A 14,938-nucleotide genomic window follows, 5' to 3' on the forward strand; every position below is an offset into this window, starting at 1 on the left:
AGGGGGGGGGGGGGATGTCAAAAATATGCAATGGAATGTGGGTAGGTGATTTATTTTTTGAGGAGTTATGGTGATGAGGGGCTTATTATTATTATTATTTTTTTTGAGAGCGAGATAGGTAGCATGCTACCTGTTTCGTTTATTTAATTTAGAAATAAACTTAGCTAGAAATGTGAATCAACTAGAATACGAACTTAGGTTTCGGGTACCAACCACCAAGCTCTTTGCCGGTTGTAATTTAGTTTATTTTACTTTGTCATTTTGTGATTCAAAAATTTTACTTTGCCTTTTTTGATTTTAGCTCCTCTTCACTTTGTCATCCTGTGGTTCAAAAAGTTACGCTTTATTTTCCTGTGATTTAACGTATTTTTTTATTTTGGCACCTTATAGTTTTTTAAAAAATTTTATTTTACCATCCTATTTCATAATAAATTTTCTGGTAAAATAAATTTTAAACCACGGTAGAGGAAATTTAAAGTTTACCCTAAAAAAAAATTTGAATGAGAAGCCGTTTATTCTTTTTTAATAGACATATATTGTAGAGGCTTGCGCAGAAACTTTTGAATTGGCACAAATTATTAAAATCCGAATGCAAAGTAAATCACACAACTCACCAATAGGGATGCAATCAAGCGAATCCGGGGGCAGGAGGGTTTCCTATTTCTTGTCAGAATGGGGCGGATTCGATACGGATTATTTTTTATTTTATTTTTTTTTTGCACTTACCACCCCATTCAGGGCGGATTGGGACGAGAGCGGATTTTTGGCGGATTTTTTATAAATCGGGATCAATTGAAGGAAGAAAAGAGTCTCCCGCCTCCCTCTTCATTTATTTGGCGGATTGGGATGGATTTGGGACGGACTATATTTTTTTATATTTTTTTTATTCTTACTTACCGCCCATTCGAGACGAATCGGGACGGGAGCTCTACCAACCCGGATCAATTTGCATTCCTACTCACCAAACTTCTCAACAAACTTGATCTGGTCGCATTAAATGGGCTGGGTTAGAATCCGAGTTAGTGTGAGTCCGAATCCAATTCAATAAAATTTATAAGCTTGTCAGATCAAGACCGAATTGCGGAACCAGTTCAAAAATTATGACCCAGGCCTGATTACCAGGGCCCAAAAAGGGCAGTGCCGCCCCGGAATGCAGTCGGTGTCGTGCCGTGTCGTGCCGTGCTGTGCCGTCCCAAACCATTTGCCGGCCGGCCCCAACACAGCAGGCCATGCCGTGCAGGGCAGCGGGTCGGCGACATGCAGCTCAGCACGGCCGCCGTCTGTGTCAGGTCGGGCCTGTCCACGGGCCACCCAGCCTGTTTTACAATTCAACCCAATTTAGATCCATCCATGATCAATAATTATTATTAATCTGTCTATTAGGGAGGATTTGGCCTAATTTTTGAAAAGTGATTTTAGGCTCAAAAGTAATTTTCAGCTCAATAGTGCGTTTGCCAACCTTACTTTCCAAATGTGATTTTGATTTTTAGAATCAGTTTGCTGATTTTCGAGATCCAAAATTAGAAACAGCTAAAACTTGCTTCTTGACATCTGATTTTGATTTTGAACTGAAACTTCAAAATTTTTATTTTGATTTTAGATTTAAAATTTAAATTTAAATTCAATTTTAATTTTAGATTTTAAATTCATATTTGAATTTTTAAATTTTAAAATTTAAATTTTAAAATTTAGATATTAAAATTTAAATTTAAATTTAAATTTCAAATCTCAAATTTTAAATTTTAAAATTGAAAATTGTAATTTTCAAATTTTAGAATTTAAAATTCAAAATTATTAGTCTTAATTTTCAAATTTTCAAATTCAAATTTTAAACTTTAAAAAATTAAATTTTAAACTTTTAACTTTTTAAATTTTAAATTTTAATTTCAAAATTTAAAATTATTTTTTAAATTTTAAAAATTCAATTTTAAATTTCCAATCTTTTAAATTTTAAATTTTAAATTTTAAATTTCAAATCTTTAAAATATTAATTTTAATGTTAATTTTTATTTTATAAATTTTAAATCTTAAATTTTAAATTTTAGATTTCAAATTTGAAATTTAGATTTTAAATTGAGAATTGAAAATTTAAATTTATATTTAAAAATCAAATTTTAAACTTTAAATTTTCAAATTTTAAATTTATTTTTAAATTAAGATATCAAATTTGAAATTTTAATTCAAAATTAAGTTTTTTAATTAAATTCAAATTTTAAATTATTTTAAAATAAAATTTAGTAAAAATATTATTATATGTAAACATCAAAAAGATTTTGTCAAATAATTTCACAAAATCATTTCAGAAAAATCGCTTTTATCTAAACTAAACCAAACGCTTTACGGCTCTTAGTCAAAATTAATTCCTCAAACCAAAATTAATTCCGTAGAAATCACATTTTCAGAAATATAAGGCCAAACGGGCCCTTAGGCTTAGTTTGCTATTGAGGCCCATCTAACATTATTAGAGAAAATAAAGTTTGGATAAAAACATATACGGATATGGTTTTACATTTTTTGACGGAACCACAGAAATTATATCATAACTAACTCATTACGATACGTGGATGACAACATTATATATGAAAACAAACATAATATTTTTTTATCGTATTTTATCATCGCACGTAACGCAATCTTTTCACAATCCAAACGAAATCTTAATCTCCAAAACTTTTATTTTAGTTTTTTACTTTTATCATAGTGCGGTAAATACAAACTAAATAAATCTGGTTATTTATTCAAAAAAGAAAAAAAAAATCCAACGTATATCCAAGTCGCATGAGACGCATGTTTTCGGCCGTCTCTCGATCTGAAGCCTCTCTCTTTCTCTGACAGACCTTCGCTGCCGCCCGCTCCCCCTCCCTCGCCGTCAGCCGCCGCCAGCCGTCGGACGCCAAGCAAGCAGCAGTCTGCCCAGTCGGGCCTACGTCTCCCTCCAGTCTGCTCCATCGATCGACGCTTCCTCTTCTCTCATTTTCTTAGGTACCGATTTAACAAATGACAATATTGTTCAAGTTCGAACCTTATTTATTTGTTTTTGTTAGTAAATAATTGTTATCAACTAAATTGGGAGTGATTTTATTAAAAAATTTAAAAATTTAAGAAGACGTTAATGAACAAAAAAAGAAAAAAAAAGTTGAGAAGGCCATTAGAGAACGGTGTATAAGTGACAGGGTCTTGTTAATATATAGCATTAGGACTTTTTTTCCCCTCTTTTTCCATGCTGATATGAATTTGGATACGGATATTAAAACGGATACAAATACGAATTGGATTTATGTGGAGTATGAACTCGAATCGGATTTTTGATCAGAGATATAAATTAGATTTTGGACGGATACTGATTAGGGTGTGTGTTTATTGAGAGATAGAGAGTACAAAGAAATACACATTGTAATGTGCATGTATGTGTGATTGTATTTTTTACATAATATATGCATCAATATAGGTATTGTGTCTCTGATATCCGTATCCGAATCCAAATTCAAATTCGAATATGAAAAGCATTTGTTCGTAACATGTATCCGAATTCGACAGTTACAGTGAGTATCTGACCAAATCTGAATCCAAATTCATGCCAAATGGACTATTTATCATCCGAATCTACCTCCAACTGGATTTTCCGGTCCGATAATGTCACATCAGTTAAAAAAATCAAAAGCATGCTCAGGAACATTATGAGCAACAAAATCTTCTTCTTTGTCTCCTAGTATATGCTACATGAACATTAGGAAAATTTTTGAGCGAATTTTTTCAGTAAATGATAGTATTTCAAAGAAACATAGGTAGCATCTTCGGGATGAACGTAAGGATCCATTCAAGCTATAGATGTTATGATTTGCTTTGGATTATACATGCAGGATATTTTGTTTAGTTTGTTTGATTTCTTTTTTATAGGTTGGGAGTAGTTTCATTTGATTATGTTATCTCTCCTTACCCCTGCTCTGGTTACAATTTTCACCTTAGATTTCATTCGCGGAGATAGTTTTATTTGATTGTGTTATCGCCTCATATTTGGTTATTTGCTACTGGGAGCAAGTTTATTCTTTTGTATTAGTAAACCTTTGTTTTTTAATCCAATTTTGTTTGGTCAACATTGGCTCTTTAATCAATTTTTATTATTATTTTTCAAATCTAACATTGGTGAGTGGTGCATTACCAAACTCGTGCTAGGATAAACCGTTCCCATTTGATAACCAAAAACAAAAAAAAAGGCAAAAAAAGAAAAGAAAAGAAAAGAAAAAAGGCATGGTTGTTGGAAGAAGGGGTTCCTCCATTTCCAGCCTCCGACGAATCGCAGCGAGGGTGTTCTCTTCCTACTCTGCGCCCATTCACGGAATCCACGTTTTTCAGTGCCCGGTGAGATTCATGCACTCCTATCCCCCTCTCTTTTCGTGCTTCTGTTTCTTGATTTCGGATAGATATGAAATGTTGAGGATAGATCGAACGATCTTTTCTTAGTTGAGATTGTATTGTTAAGTTTTATGATTAGGATGTGGTGGGAATCGTCGCTAAGCTCTCGGAATGCATTGCCTCCAGAGGAGGTAATATACATAGCATCGACGTCTTTGTTCCCGGGAATAAACAGGTCTTCTACTCTAGAAGGTCAATTTTCTCATCCCTTTCTCTATCTTTCCCATGCTATTTCATCCATTCCTTTCAATTTAATTAGTTTCTTGTGCAAAGAAAGTTATAATCACCACTAACCCTTTTGATTTTGTTTTCAAGATTGGACCGGCATGTTTGATATTTTTCTTGAGGGGTTAATTTAGGATCGACATAGGTAGAAAGTTGAAACAGATCGAAAATTTTGGGACTTGTGAAGTTGCCTTATCCCTTGTATGTTTTTAAGTTCTGCTTTATCACTTCGGTGGATTTAGTTTTCTGAAAGGATCAAGAATAGTAAAATCTACGATAAATGCAGCTGTTATCTGACAGATTAATGTTTTGGTATTGTAATGTTTGCCAAGATAGTTGACTGCAATCCGTAACTGACAGTTTTAGGGCTCGTGTTGATTAATAGTCGACATCCCCGATGCTTTCTGTTTCCGTCTTCTTTGATAGATAAGGTAACAATTGCCCATCAAGCTCCTCAAATTGAGAGAAAATACTGGTTGTCTGGAGCTAGGTTATAATGCTTCTAAAAGCAAGCAAGACCGTTTACTTCCGCATTGTTTCTGACAATGGTTTATCTGAATTGACGATCGACACCATTAAACATGATCTAGTGTATTTGAACTTTTTGGATTTCACATTTCAGAATTTTTCGCTATCACTTGGTAATGTAAGATGAATTTAATGCTGGTTGATCGGTAGGCAAATGATATTGTAAAATTACAAAATTTGGTTTCTAGGAAGTTTAAATAGCCTAGATCGTATTTAACGGAGCTGATCATCGATTCGGATATCCTATTGCGGGAAACGACCTGGAAGTAAACGGCTACGTTTACTTCTGAAGTATTCTAGCTTTAGTCAGTTGTCTGTTAGCAAATCCTGTTAATTCAATGATTATAATAAGATGTGCCTAGCCATTAGCATGTTGTTCTTTTTAAACAATCCGAGTACTTTACAAGTTCAGATCTTTTATTATCCGCATTACTAATGTCTGCTAAAAGAGAATAGTTTTCTGCAGTGAATTTGTGTTTGATCCTGTACGATGGCCACGGGACGTGTTGGACAGTGACTTCCTCAGATTATCAAGGTTATTCAGTGCAGAAAAATCTATTGTAAGGGTCCCTGATGTAGACCCCAAATATAAGATTGCAGTTCTTGCTTCAAAGCAGGTAGGTTCCGTATATGCTTTTTATTATTTAAAATTTACTTTCTCTAGTTGCACGATAAACTACTTAAGTGTCCAACTATTTGATTATATCATCTATACACATAGTAGTTTGACGTAGTTATTGCTTGTGTAGGATCATTGTTTGGTAGATTTGCTACATAGATGGCAGGAGGGTAGGCTTCCGGTGGAAATTAGTTGCGTAATAAGGTGATATATTTAATGTATTTCTTTTCTGGTTTTTACTTTAGATGATTTTCTTCCGCGGCAAAAAAAAAAAGCTATGGAGAACTCAACTTTAAGCCATTTATGAAGTAGTCTCTTCAAATCTTCATTTTTTTTAATTGAAAACCCGTTAAACTTTGATGTTTCGGAATTGATTAAATCAGGGATTTTATATTATATTCACAGCAATCAGATACACTAAAAGTTAAAGGGGTATCAATCATATAAAGTAAAGTGAAAGTGCCTATTTAAAATGACCAATAGTTGAGGCTGTCTCCATATTATATTTATTTTTTTTTTAGCAACTAATAAATTCATTTTCGCAGCAATCATAACAGATCTCCAAATACCCATGTTATACGTTTTCTTGAGAGACATGGGATTCCATATCACTACTTACCAACAACTTCAGGAAATAAAAGAGAGCAGGAAGTTCTGGAATTGGTTGAACAGACAGATTTTCTTGTGCTCGCAAGATATATGCAGGTAAAATATTTAAAGTGCTTCGAAAAACTTCAAGTGCCTACTTCCGCATTTGGAAACCTACTCATTTAAGAAAACTTTTGGTTTACCAATTTTTTGTGGTACTTGTAGCTAAAGTTATTTTATTAAAGTTTATTTTGTTTAGAGTGGTTCTTTCCCGGAAACAACAAGAGAGTTTGAACCATCAGAAATTTATGGGCTAAATAAGCATCTGATTATTGGAAACTGGAGTTGTAAACTGGAGTCGTCTTATTGTAATTTGTTTGAGAGTTTGAACTTTGCTTTAGCTAACAAAGTACCTTTGGCTTGATATGTTGTATGATGCTGTCACGCCCCGGGACCCAGCGGGAGCCCGCCCGGCGCGTGCCCAGACCCGCCATATGTCTACAACATATAAGGCGTCTAAAAACAACAATAATAACAGCAATAATAAAAGACATCTAGAAGTATAAGAGCATAATAAATGTCTAAATGCTACAACAAGGGATAAGGATAAAACAGTAAATCCACTAAATAAAACATAGAGTAAGAACAATAGAAAATCCCAAATACAAGAGCTATAAGTAGGTACATAGGTGGTCTCTATACATGGATACAAAATCTCTCTCTCTCTCTCAACTACAAAAAGAAAGAGTAAACCACCTAGGCAAAGTACCGCTCCTCGCTAGCTAGCTAAGCGATCCCCTTGCCGCGATCCCGTGCCTCCGCCGGTGCCGAAGGCTCTGAAAAGTAAACCACAAAACGGGNTACAACCATCAACCCTTATACCGGTACAAGGCCAGTCTTGTTCCGGTACAAGCCCTGCTGCGGGCTACCCGAGAGCTGTCCAAAAATTCCGATTTTGGAATTTTGGGTGCCAAGTCCTACTCCAACATCCTCGGGATGCGTGCCAAGGGTCGGGACACTATCAACGACCCTCCAAAAACTGTGGAAAGGCTCCACACACAGATCAAACACTCGAATCTTGCAATTTGCTAAGATCCAGTGCATTACAGATGCAGAAGCAGAGTAACTATTTGCAAGTGAAACCTTGTGAATATATATAAGCCTTTACATTCCGCAGGGTTTTAAGAAACAATGTCTTGGTTTGCTGAATGAAAAAGATGTCAGGTTTAACTAAGTAAGAATGTGCTTAAACTTGCTTGAAGTGGTTCATCCTTTATATGAACTGGAATTTGGCTATCCGGAGATTGGTTCTGTAGCCTCAAGTTTTAAGTACTTTTGCTTCGCGCCTTGATTGGTATTTATTATTTAAGCCGTCATGCCCTTTAAAGACTCGGGAAACTAAAGATGTGAATATAGGCTTAGAAACATGAAACATTTTCGTTAGTTGCTGTTCTATCAGCAGCAGTGGTAGTGATGTTTGCGTGAAGAAATAAGTGCACTTTTTTTTAGCATTATTGAGGTGTAGTAAGTATCGGATACACTCATTTTACATCGTCTTTTTCGCCTAGTATCACCTAATTAGTTCTTACTTGCAGATCCTGTCCGGAAAATTTTTGGAAACTTACGGTAAAGATGTCATTAACATTCATCACGGCCTTCTCCCATCATTCAAGGGTGGAAATCCTTCTAAACAGGTCTGCATTTCCTAGATCTTGTTCTTCAAATCTGGTCTCTAAGATTGTTGTTTAAACTTTAAAATCTCTTTTATGACTCCAGGCTTTTGATGCTGGGGTTAAATTGATCGGCGCGACAAGTCATTTCGTGACAGAAGAACTCGATGCTGGCGCAATCATTGAACAGATGGTGATTGTGTTCACAATTCTTTTCTTTTTTTTGATTGCATTGATACGAATATGCTGGTCAGCGTATCAATATAGCTACCTACCTGCAATAAAAGTTAATGATCCATAATGATGAATCAAACAAGTAACTTTAGTGGTTTTCATATGTTATTGATTGGTTCAGAATAAAAGTTAATGATCCATAATATGAGGGTGAAACTAATCTTCAAGAAAACAGAAGTGGGCCAAAAAGAAGATCGCGTTAAATCTTTTGTTTATCGTTCGATTTACTGTATAAACGCCACTCGACATTACTTACAGCTCCAAAATTTTGACTCTTTTATTCATGTGATACAGGTTGAGAGAGTCTCTCACAGAGATACCTTACAAAGCTTTGTGATGAAGTCGGAGAATCTTGAGAAGCAGTGCCTTGCACAAGCAATAAAATCTTATTGTGAACTCAGAGTGTTACCTTACGAATCCAAAAAAACTGTTGTATTCTGAGGCCCTTGTGAAATTTTATAATTTATATTATTTGCAATTTAATAATCTGTAACATTATGGGTTGTCTTTGATTATCATTCCTTAAGTTCATAATATTTCTTTGAACTCTCCCTGAATTTGCCTAATAATGTGAAAGTTAAGTTATAGCATTAATGTTACTCTACAAGGTGATATGCACATTTTATCACCAAGAAGAGAAACATCCACAACTTCATATTTAGATGTATATATTCTTAATTATGAGTTAGTACATTTTATCTCTCTCATATGTAAATATATAAAGTAATTGATTTTTAGTTCTAGGTAATGTATTGAGTCCCCCTCAACTATTGGCCATTTTGGAATTGGTCTCTCAACTTCTTCTTTTTATTATTATTATTTTTTTACAAACTGTTAATTTTAATTTTTTACTTAAGTTATTCTAATTAGTTAAATTAAAAATTTTGTTTCATCTAAATTAGTGTTTTTTTTGGGGTAAATTTCCCAAGAACTTGAGAAGGTTCAGTTATTTTAGTTTCATTTACTAAACCATGATTAAAATTATTAAATTTTATAAAATTAAAATGAATTTAATAAAAAATTTAATTTATTTCTTCAAATAAAGCCAGAATACTTGTAAAAGTAAATGGTCATTTACATTTGTGTTATTTCTCGCTATAGACTACGAACTCCATCGTACATATTTTAGAATATTTAATTTTCTTTTGATATTAAGTTTTATAAATTTTTAATATTATTTATCTAATATTTATTAAGTTTCAAAATTGGTAGTTTTTAATTATTAGGCAAATAATATTAAAAATTTATAAATTTTGAATTTAAATTTGTAAGTGCTACTAACTTTTTCATCATTAGGTTTATTCTTTTGATAATTTTTATTTTTTGAATAATACTATTCCATCAACCACTACTAAACTCATGAATGCTATAACCACGGCCCTACAACTACTTGATCTAAGGACTAAAAATTTACAAGTACCAATAACTTATGCTATCAGAAATACTTCAAGTCAGCTTTCTGTTACGACCTTAGTATTTTTGTTCGCAAAGCACGTGTAGCGCCCGCCTTCCGGCTCGAAGATAGATAAGCCTAACTCTTTATTGCAAGCCTACACCTCCACGTCCTACGACTAAATATGCAAAAAGGAGAGAAGAGAGAGGGGTAAAGGTTCTAAAAAAAACCTATTTAGAAAAATTGGATTACAATATATAACTCCTTTTGTGTCTCTAATTCTGTTTTGGTCTTAGCCAACCCTTCTACTTATAGGCTCATAGATACAATAAATCTAATCTATACTAACTCACAACTAAGCATACATTAAAGCACACATTAACTCACCTATTATCACATAGTAACGAGTCCTTATGAATGCAAGGTGATTCTAACGGTTGTTCATAACCCTTGATTTTTCGCTGGCGATTTTGGAACCATTAAGTCCGGCACATGATCCTTTCTCTCCCATAATGACGGCTGGTTTTAGCCCTCCTTTACAGCCCGCTCCGCTAGCGAAGTTAAGCCAGAAAATCAAATTATACTGCAATTTCGTGAAGTCCTTGGTATTTCTCTCTCTATACATAGAGAAAGAAAAAATTGAGCTCATGTGATTTTAAACGCACAAGAATATTTATGTATTTGGATTTTTAAGCCGTCGGATCGTCTCAAGATTTTTGTACAATACTAATAAATAAGACTTAAAAAAATATACTGTTAATAATATTGGACAGATCTTGAAACGGTTGGACGGCTAACTTAAACCAAAAATTCAACTAAAAAAATAAAAGACGCTTAGGACAACTTAAGAACGTGTTAACTACCCCTTTCCAAGCTCTTAACCAGTAGGATCCCTCCACGTCACACAAACTGCCACGCGGCATCCTCTCATTCGCCACAAAACCGTTAATCGACGTGGTGATCCAACGCTTATAAGCACAACAACAAAGCTTAAAAATTGCCTCTCGACGACGTCGAAGGCGAGGGGAGGCTCTATTCCTACGCCGGAGCACGAGGCGGTATCCTCACCGCTCGGCCCCGGTAATCTCACCGCGCCCGTCACCGCACTCACCGGTGATTATAAAAGCGTTTCACTCTCTCTCTCTCGAGCGCCATTTCTCCTCCTCCAAACTCATCGTACGTGGTTGGGTCCTCTTCTTCTCCCTCCTCCACCTCGTATCCATGGCGATCTCGTTCCACCTAGCCCTATCGCTCCTCCTCCTCCTCCTCCTCCTCCGCGTCGACGAGGGCTTCGTCTCCGTATCGGCCGCCGCCGCCGCGGAGAGCGTCGAGGTCGGTCCCCGAAACCCTAGATCTCGGCACCTAGAGTTAGCTTCTTCGTGTTCTCTTTTTCCCGATTGTTTCTCTAATTTTGTGGTTTTTTTTTGTGGGGTGGGGGGTTCAGATCACGTACGGCAGCGTGATCAAATTGATGCACGAGAAGACCAAGTTTCGATTGCATTCGCATGATGTTCCGTACGGGTCCGGGAGCGGGCAACAATCGGTCACGGGATTTCCCAATGTTGATGATTCCAATAGCTACTGGGTACGTTTTGTGGATCGCCATTTTGCTTTGCTTTGATCTGTATAATTTGGAAATTAGGTGTTGTTCAATGTTGGGGTATATCTAGTGTGTGGAAATGTTTGCTTTGGATTTGAAGTAGTTTAAATTTCCCCCATCATTTTTGGGAACGAATGGATTGATGTCTAATTCGGTTGTTGCCGAAGTTTAGCGAGAGTAGAAATGTTAGATTTGCCGTCGGCCACGGCAATGGCGAGAAGAACCCTGCAAATAATTCATCTTTCGTGGAAAGATCCACCCACCATGTATGGCTAGTAGTGTATCTCCTCGGCATCTTTGTGATCCACTGTGGAACTATTGTTTCTTCTTTCACTAACTTTGGCCAAAAACCAGGATGTAATTACGTCGATTCAACTTTTCCTTAACCAGTGTTTCATATCTCATATGCAAGACTCGAAAACAATTTTCGATCTAGTGAAAAATCATTTTTACACATTTTAGGAAATGCTTCTAATTTTCGTTTTCTGAACTTGCAGGAACCGAAATTGAAAGCCTCTCTTTCTCTACTAAACAAAACACTACAAACCCTAAATTTTGTCTTCCATGAGTAGTAGTTTTATCCTGAAACTGGTCTCCATAGTTTTACAGGGAACATAACAAGGTCTTAACTTTTGTTTTTCCCCCTCCAGTGTTTTAAGTTGGGGGACTTATTCTTGAATTAGAATGAATTATATATTGCTCAACCTTCAACTTAGTTTTTTTGTCGGGAGATAAATGAATGTCATGTAGTCTCTTTTGTTGTGTGTTGAAATCTCGAAAAGTAGTTGGATATATTGTCTAGCAATTAATGTATAATGTACATTATGCCCTGGCTCGGTATCTTTGTTCTATGTGCTTCTTTGATAATTACTAATTGGTAAGTCTTTCCACATGCATTCATTTTTTTTTTTTCCTACATTCATCCATCTCATCTGTGTCGTTAATATTTTATAGGGTTTTTGGGTTGTTCAAGATATAGTAGTAGCTTTAAGTTGATATGCTAATTTTCTCTTTGTACATTCTCGTAGATTGTAAGACCTACCCATGATTCGTCTGACAAACAAGGCGATGCCATTAAAAGTGGAACAATTATCAGGTTGCAACATATGAAGACCCGAAAGTGGCTGCATAGCCACTTGCATGCGTCGCCAATTTCTGGGAACTTGGAGGTTAGTGTTGTTTGGGTTGATCTATCTAGAGAAGTGGTAACCTTTTATTCGAGTAAATGCTTGTTTGAGTTATCTTGCGAGTACTAGATTCATGCCCTGCAGGCTGCAGCAGGTTCAAATTCAATTTACTATGTCTTGCAACACGAACATTGTAATTAATATTTTGTAATAATCAAAACTATTTGATGTTCGCTGGAGTCCTAATAACTGAACATGATTTATTGATTAAGTTAAATTTGTTACTTGATAATAGATTGATAATTAGATGACTGGAGGAGATTTTTGGGTCATTGGCAATTTGATAGAAGGTTTGGTTGTGAACTTAATTGTAACAGTAAATTAAGGGTGAAGGGTACGGAGTTCACTAAAATGAAGACTAGGTTACGGACATCAGATGAATAGAGATAAACCCTGAAGGTAAATATCTTGAGAAAAAGGGCGGTGCGGTGGCAATGAAAAAGAGGAAGTGGAACAAAAGGAACAGCATAGAGTAAGTATATGCTGTCCGCCACACTGAAGACTAGGTTATTCGAATAGGAACTATAGATATCATATATAAAGGTAAATATCAGCATAGAGCGCATTAAGGGAAGGTGGTGTACATTAAACATTTCGACCATAGATTTAATAAATCTAGCAGCCTCGTCAAGGCCATAATTCCAAAGTATGTGAAGTTGGCTGCGAAACCCGTATTCTCCCATCTTTCTTTTTAGGTCTTGCCACCCATTTTAAGGAATCATTCCTTTTCTATCCAGTTTCTCCTATAACTTAATTCTACTTGCACTATGTTCTTATTGTCACGTATATATCAATGAAATGAAGTGGATGGTGCGATACTGAAGGTTTAATTTGCCACCATCTGTAGGTGAGTTGCTTTGGAGCGGATGGTGAATCAGATACTGGGGACTACTGGAGGTGTGACTTGTTATTCATTTTACTCATGTACCTTGAACCGTTATTTTATGATATAGTCAATATCTTTTTTCTTCCTTATTTTGTTACCTCAGGCTTGAGATTGAAGGTAGTGGAAAAACATGGAGGCAAGACCAAAGAGTAAGACTCCGCCATGTTGATACAGGGGGCTACTTACACAGTCACGACAAGAAGTACACTCGCATCGCTGGAGGGCAGCAAGAGGTAAGAAGAGAGAATTTAGTGATATTCTCTTAACAGTGTCACTCCCCATGGTATCTCTATATTTGACTCTTAAGATAGAATATACTGGAAGTTCCCGAATGTCCGCCACATTGCAGTTTCGCTCTTGATCTTTCATTTACAAAGCTCGAGTCCTTGAACTTACATAACATGTTACATCGTCATTGTCATTCGGGACCATAATCCATGAACAATTTTCAAGTCTGCTGAGAGTTGACCATATAACTAACAAATGGCAGATGAAAATAAATTTAGTTGAGTGGATTATGGATCAAATTGCACCAGATTTAAAATTCAAGAACTACTACTGCATTAAGTTGTTAGAACTTGTCTTCTTGTTAACTTGATTATGATCTCTCTTATACATTTGACGTTTTTAATGTTCTATTCACAAATTACGGTGCTGCAGGTTTGCGGTGTCCGAGAGAAGCGTCCAGACAATATCTGGTTAGCAGCTGAGGGGGTATACCTTCCTGTCAATGGAAGCAAATAGATACTAAAAATCTCGTAGAGTTGAAACAGGATTATAAACTCGTCGAGCTGATGCTGACACATGTTGCCTGTTTAAATTTTGAACTAATCGTGGAATAGATCACAAATTACTTGCTGTGTTAGGTATAATTCTTAATCAGTGGAGAATCGTGAACAAAACCAATTTTATTTTTTTTACTCTTATCTGTGGAAATGATAATGGAAGTTTGTTGTAAAAATTTTGGCCGCCTACAATTTGCAAATGTAACGATCGAGTCTCTAGTCATTCTTGTGGTTCTAGTTATTGTATCTCGTGAATCAGCTCACTTTCGAGTTGCGCCGCTTATTAGCTCTTTAAATTGAAATTTTCAATTGTTAGAAGTGTAATTGATATAAGATTGGGCCTTCGTCATCACCATATTTGGACCGATGAAGTTGTGATTCGGTCAAAAATTATGTTCATGAAGAGTATTAGTCTTGTTATTATCTATCATGAAAATATCAAAATATCAAGAAGATCTGTTAGGTAGCCACAAATATAATCTGCCGCTGGATGGTGAATGTTTTCAGTATATGCTAATTGATGACAAGATCAATATTTTTATTCCCACCGAACTTAATTTTCAATCGAAGAACGTTTATTTCAATCCAAACATTTTCTAAACAAATATTTAGTATTATTACAAACTAATAGAGTTTGCCTTCATATGAGTGTGAACTCATATTCTGTTATTATTCTGATGTTTTTCGCTAGAAAGACGAATAATCAGTCATGTCATGTTGTTATTTGCTTTATCCGTAGGAGTTTGCTTTATCCGTAGGAGGTGTTGCAGTGCTAGATGCTAGTATTATTCAGTGCTCGAAGATGGGGAT

General features: G+C 35.5%; 2 protein-coding genes across 4 annotated transcripts; both read left to right on the top strand.

Moving 5' to 3' along the window:
• On the top strand, positions 2,769–8,823 carry LOC109706470 (formyltetrahydrofolate deformylase 2, mitochondrial-like). 3 transcript variants are annotated; one of them, XM_020227297.1, is made up of 9 exons: positions 2,769–2,982; positions 4,174–4,359; positions 4,493–4,605; positions 5,633–5,783; positions 5,916–5,989; positions 6,331–6,490; positions 7,969–8,067; positions 8,150–8,236; positions 8,572–8,823. In XM_020227297.1, the coding sequence occupies exons 2-9, from the start codon at positions 4,249–4,251 to the stop codon at positions 8,716–8,718; spliced, it is 942 nt and encodes a 313-aa protein (XP_020082886.1). In that variant the 5' UTR covers positions 2,769–2,982; positions 4,174–4,248; the 3' UTR covers positions 8,719–8,823. The 3 variants fall into 3 exon arrangements, with proteins under 3 accessions (XP_020082886.1, XP_020082887.1, XP_020082885.1); XM_020227298.1 differs by having other exon boundaries at positions 4,215–4,359; XM_020227296.1 differs by lacking the exon at positions 2,769–2,982 and having other exon boundaries at positions 2,993–4,359.
• LOC109706471 (stromal cell-derived factor 2-like protein) lies at positions 10,935–14,374 on the top strand (the record flags this gene model as incomplete). Its single annotated transcript, XM_020227299.1, is given in 6 exon segments — positions 10,935–11,002; positions 11,115–11,255; positions 12,299–12,439; positions 13,305–13,354; positions 13,447–13,576; positions 14,004–14,374. Coding segments are annotated over 6 exon segments (614 nt in total), but the record flags the coding sequence as incomplete, so codon positions are not given.

The sequence above is a fragment of the Ananas comosus genome, linkage group 2 (genome assembly GCF_001540865.1).
Source record: "Ananas comosus cultivar F153 linkage group 2, ASM154086v1, whole genome shotgun sequence".
NCBI lineage: Eukaryota > Viridiplantae > Streptophyta > Magnoliopsida > Poales > Bromeliaceae > Ananas > Ananas comosus.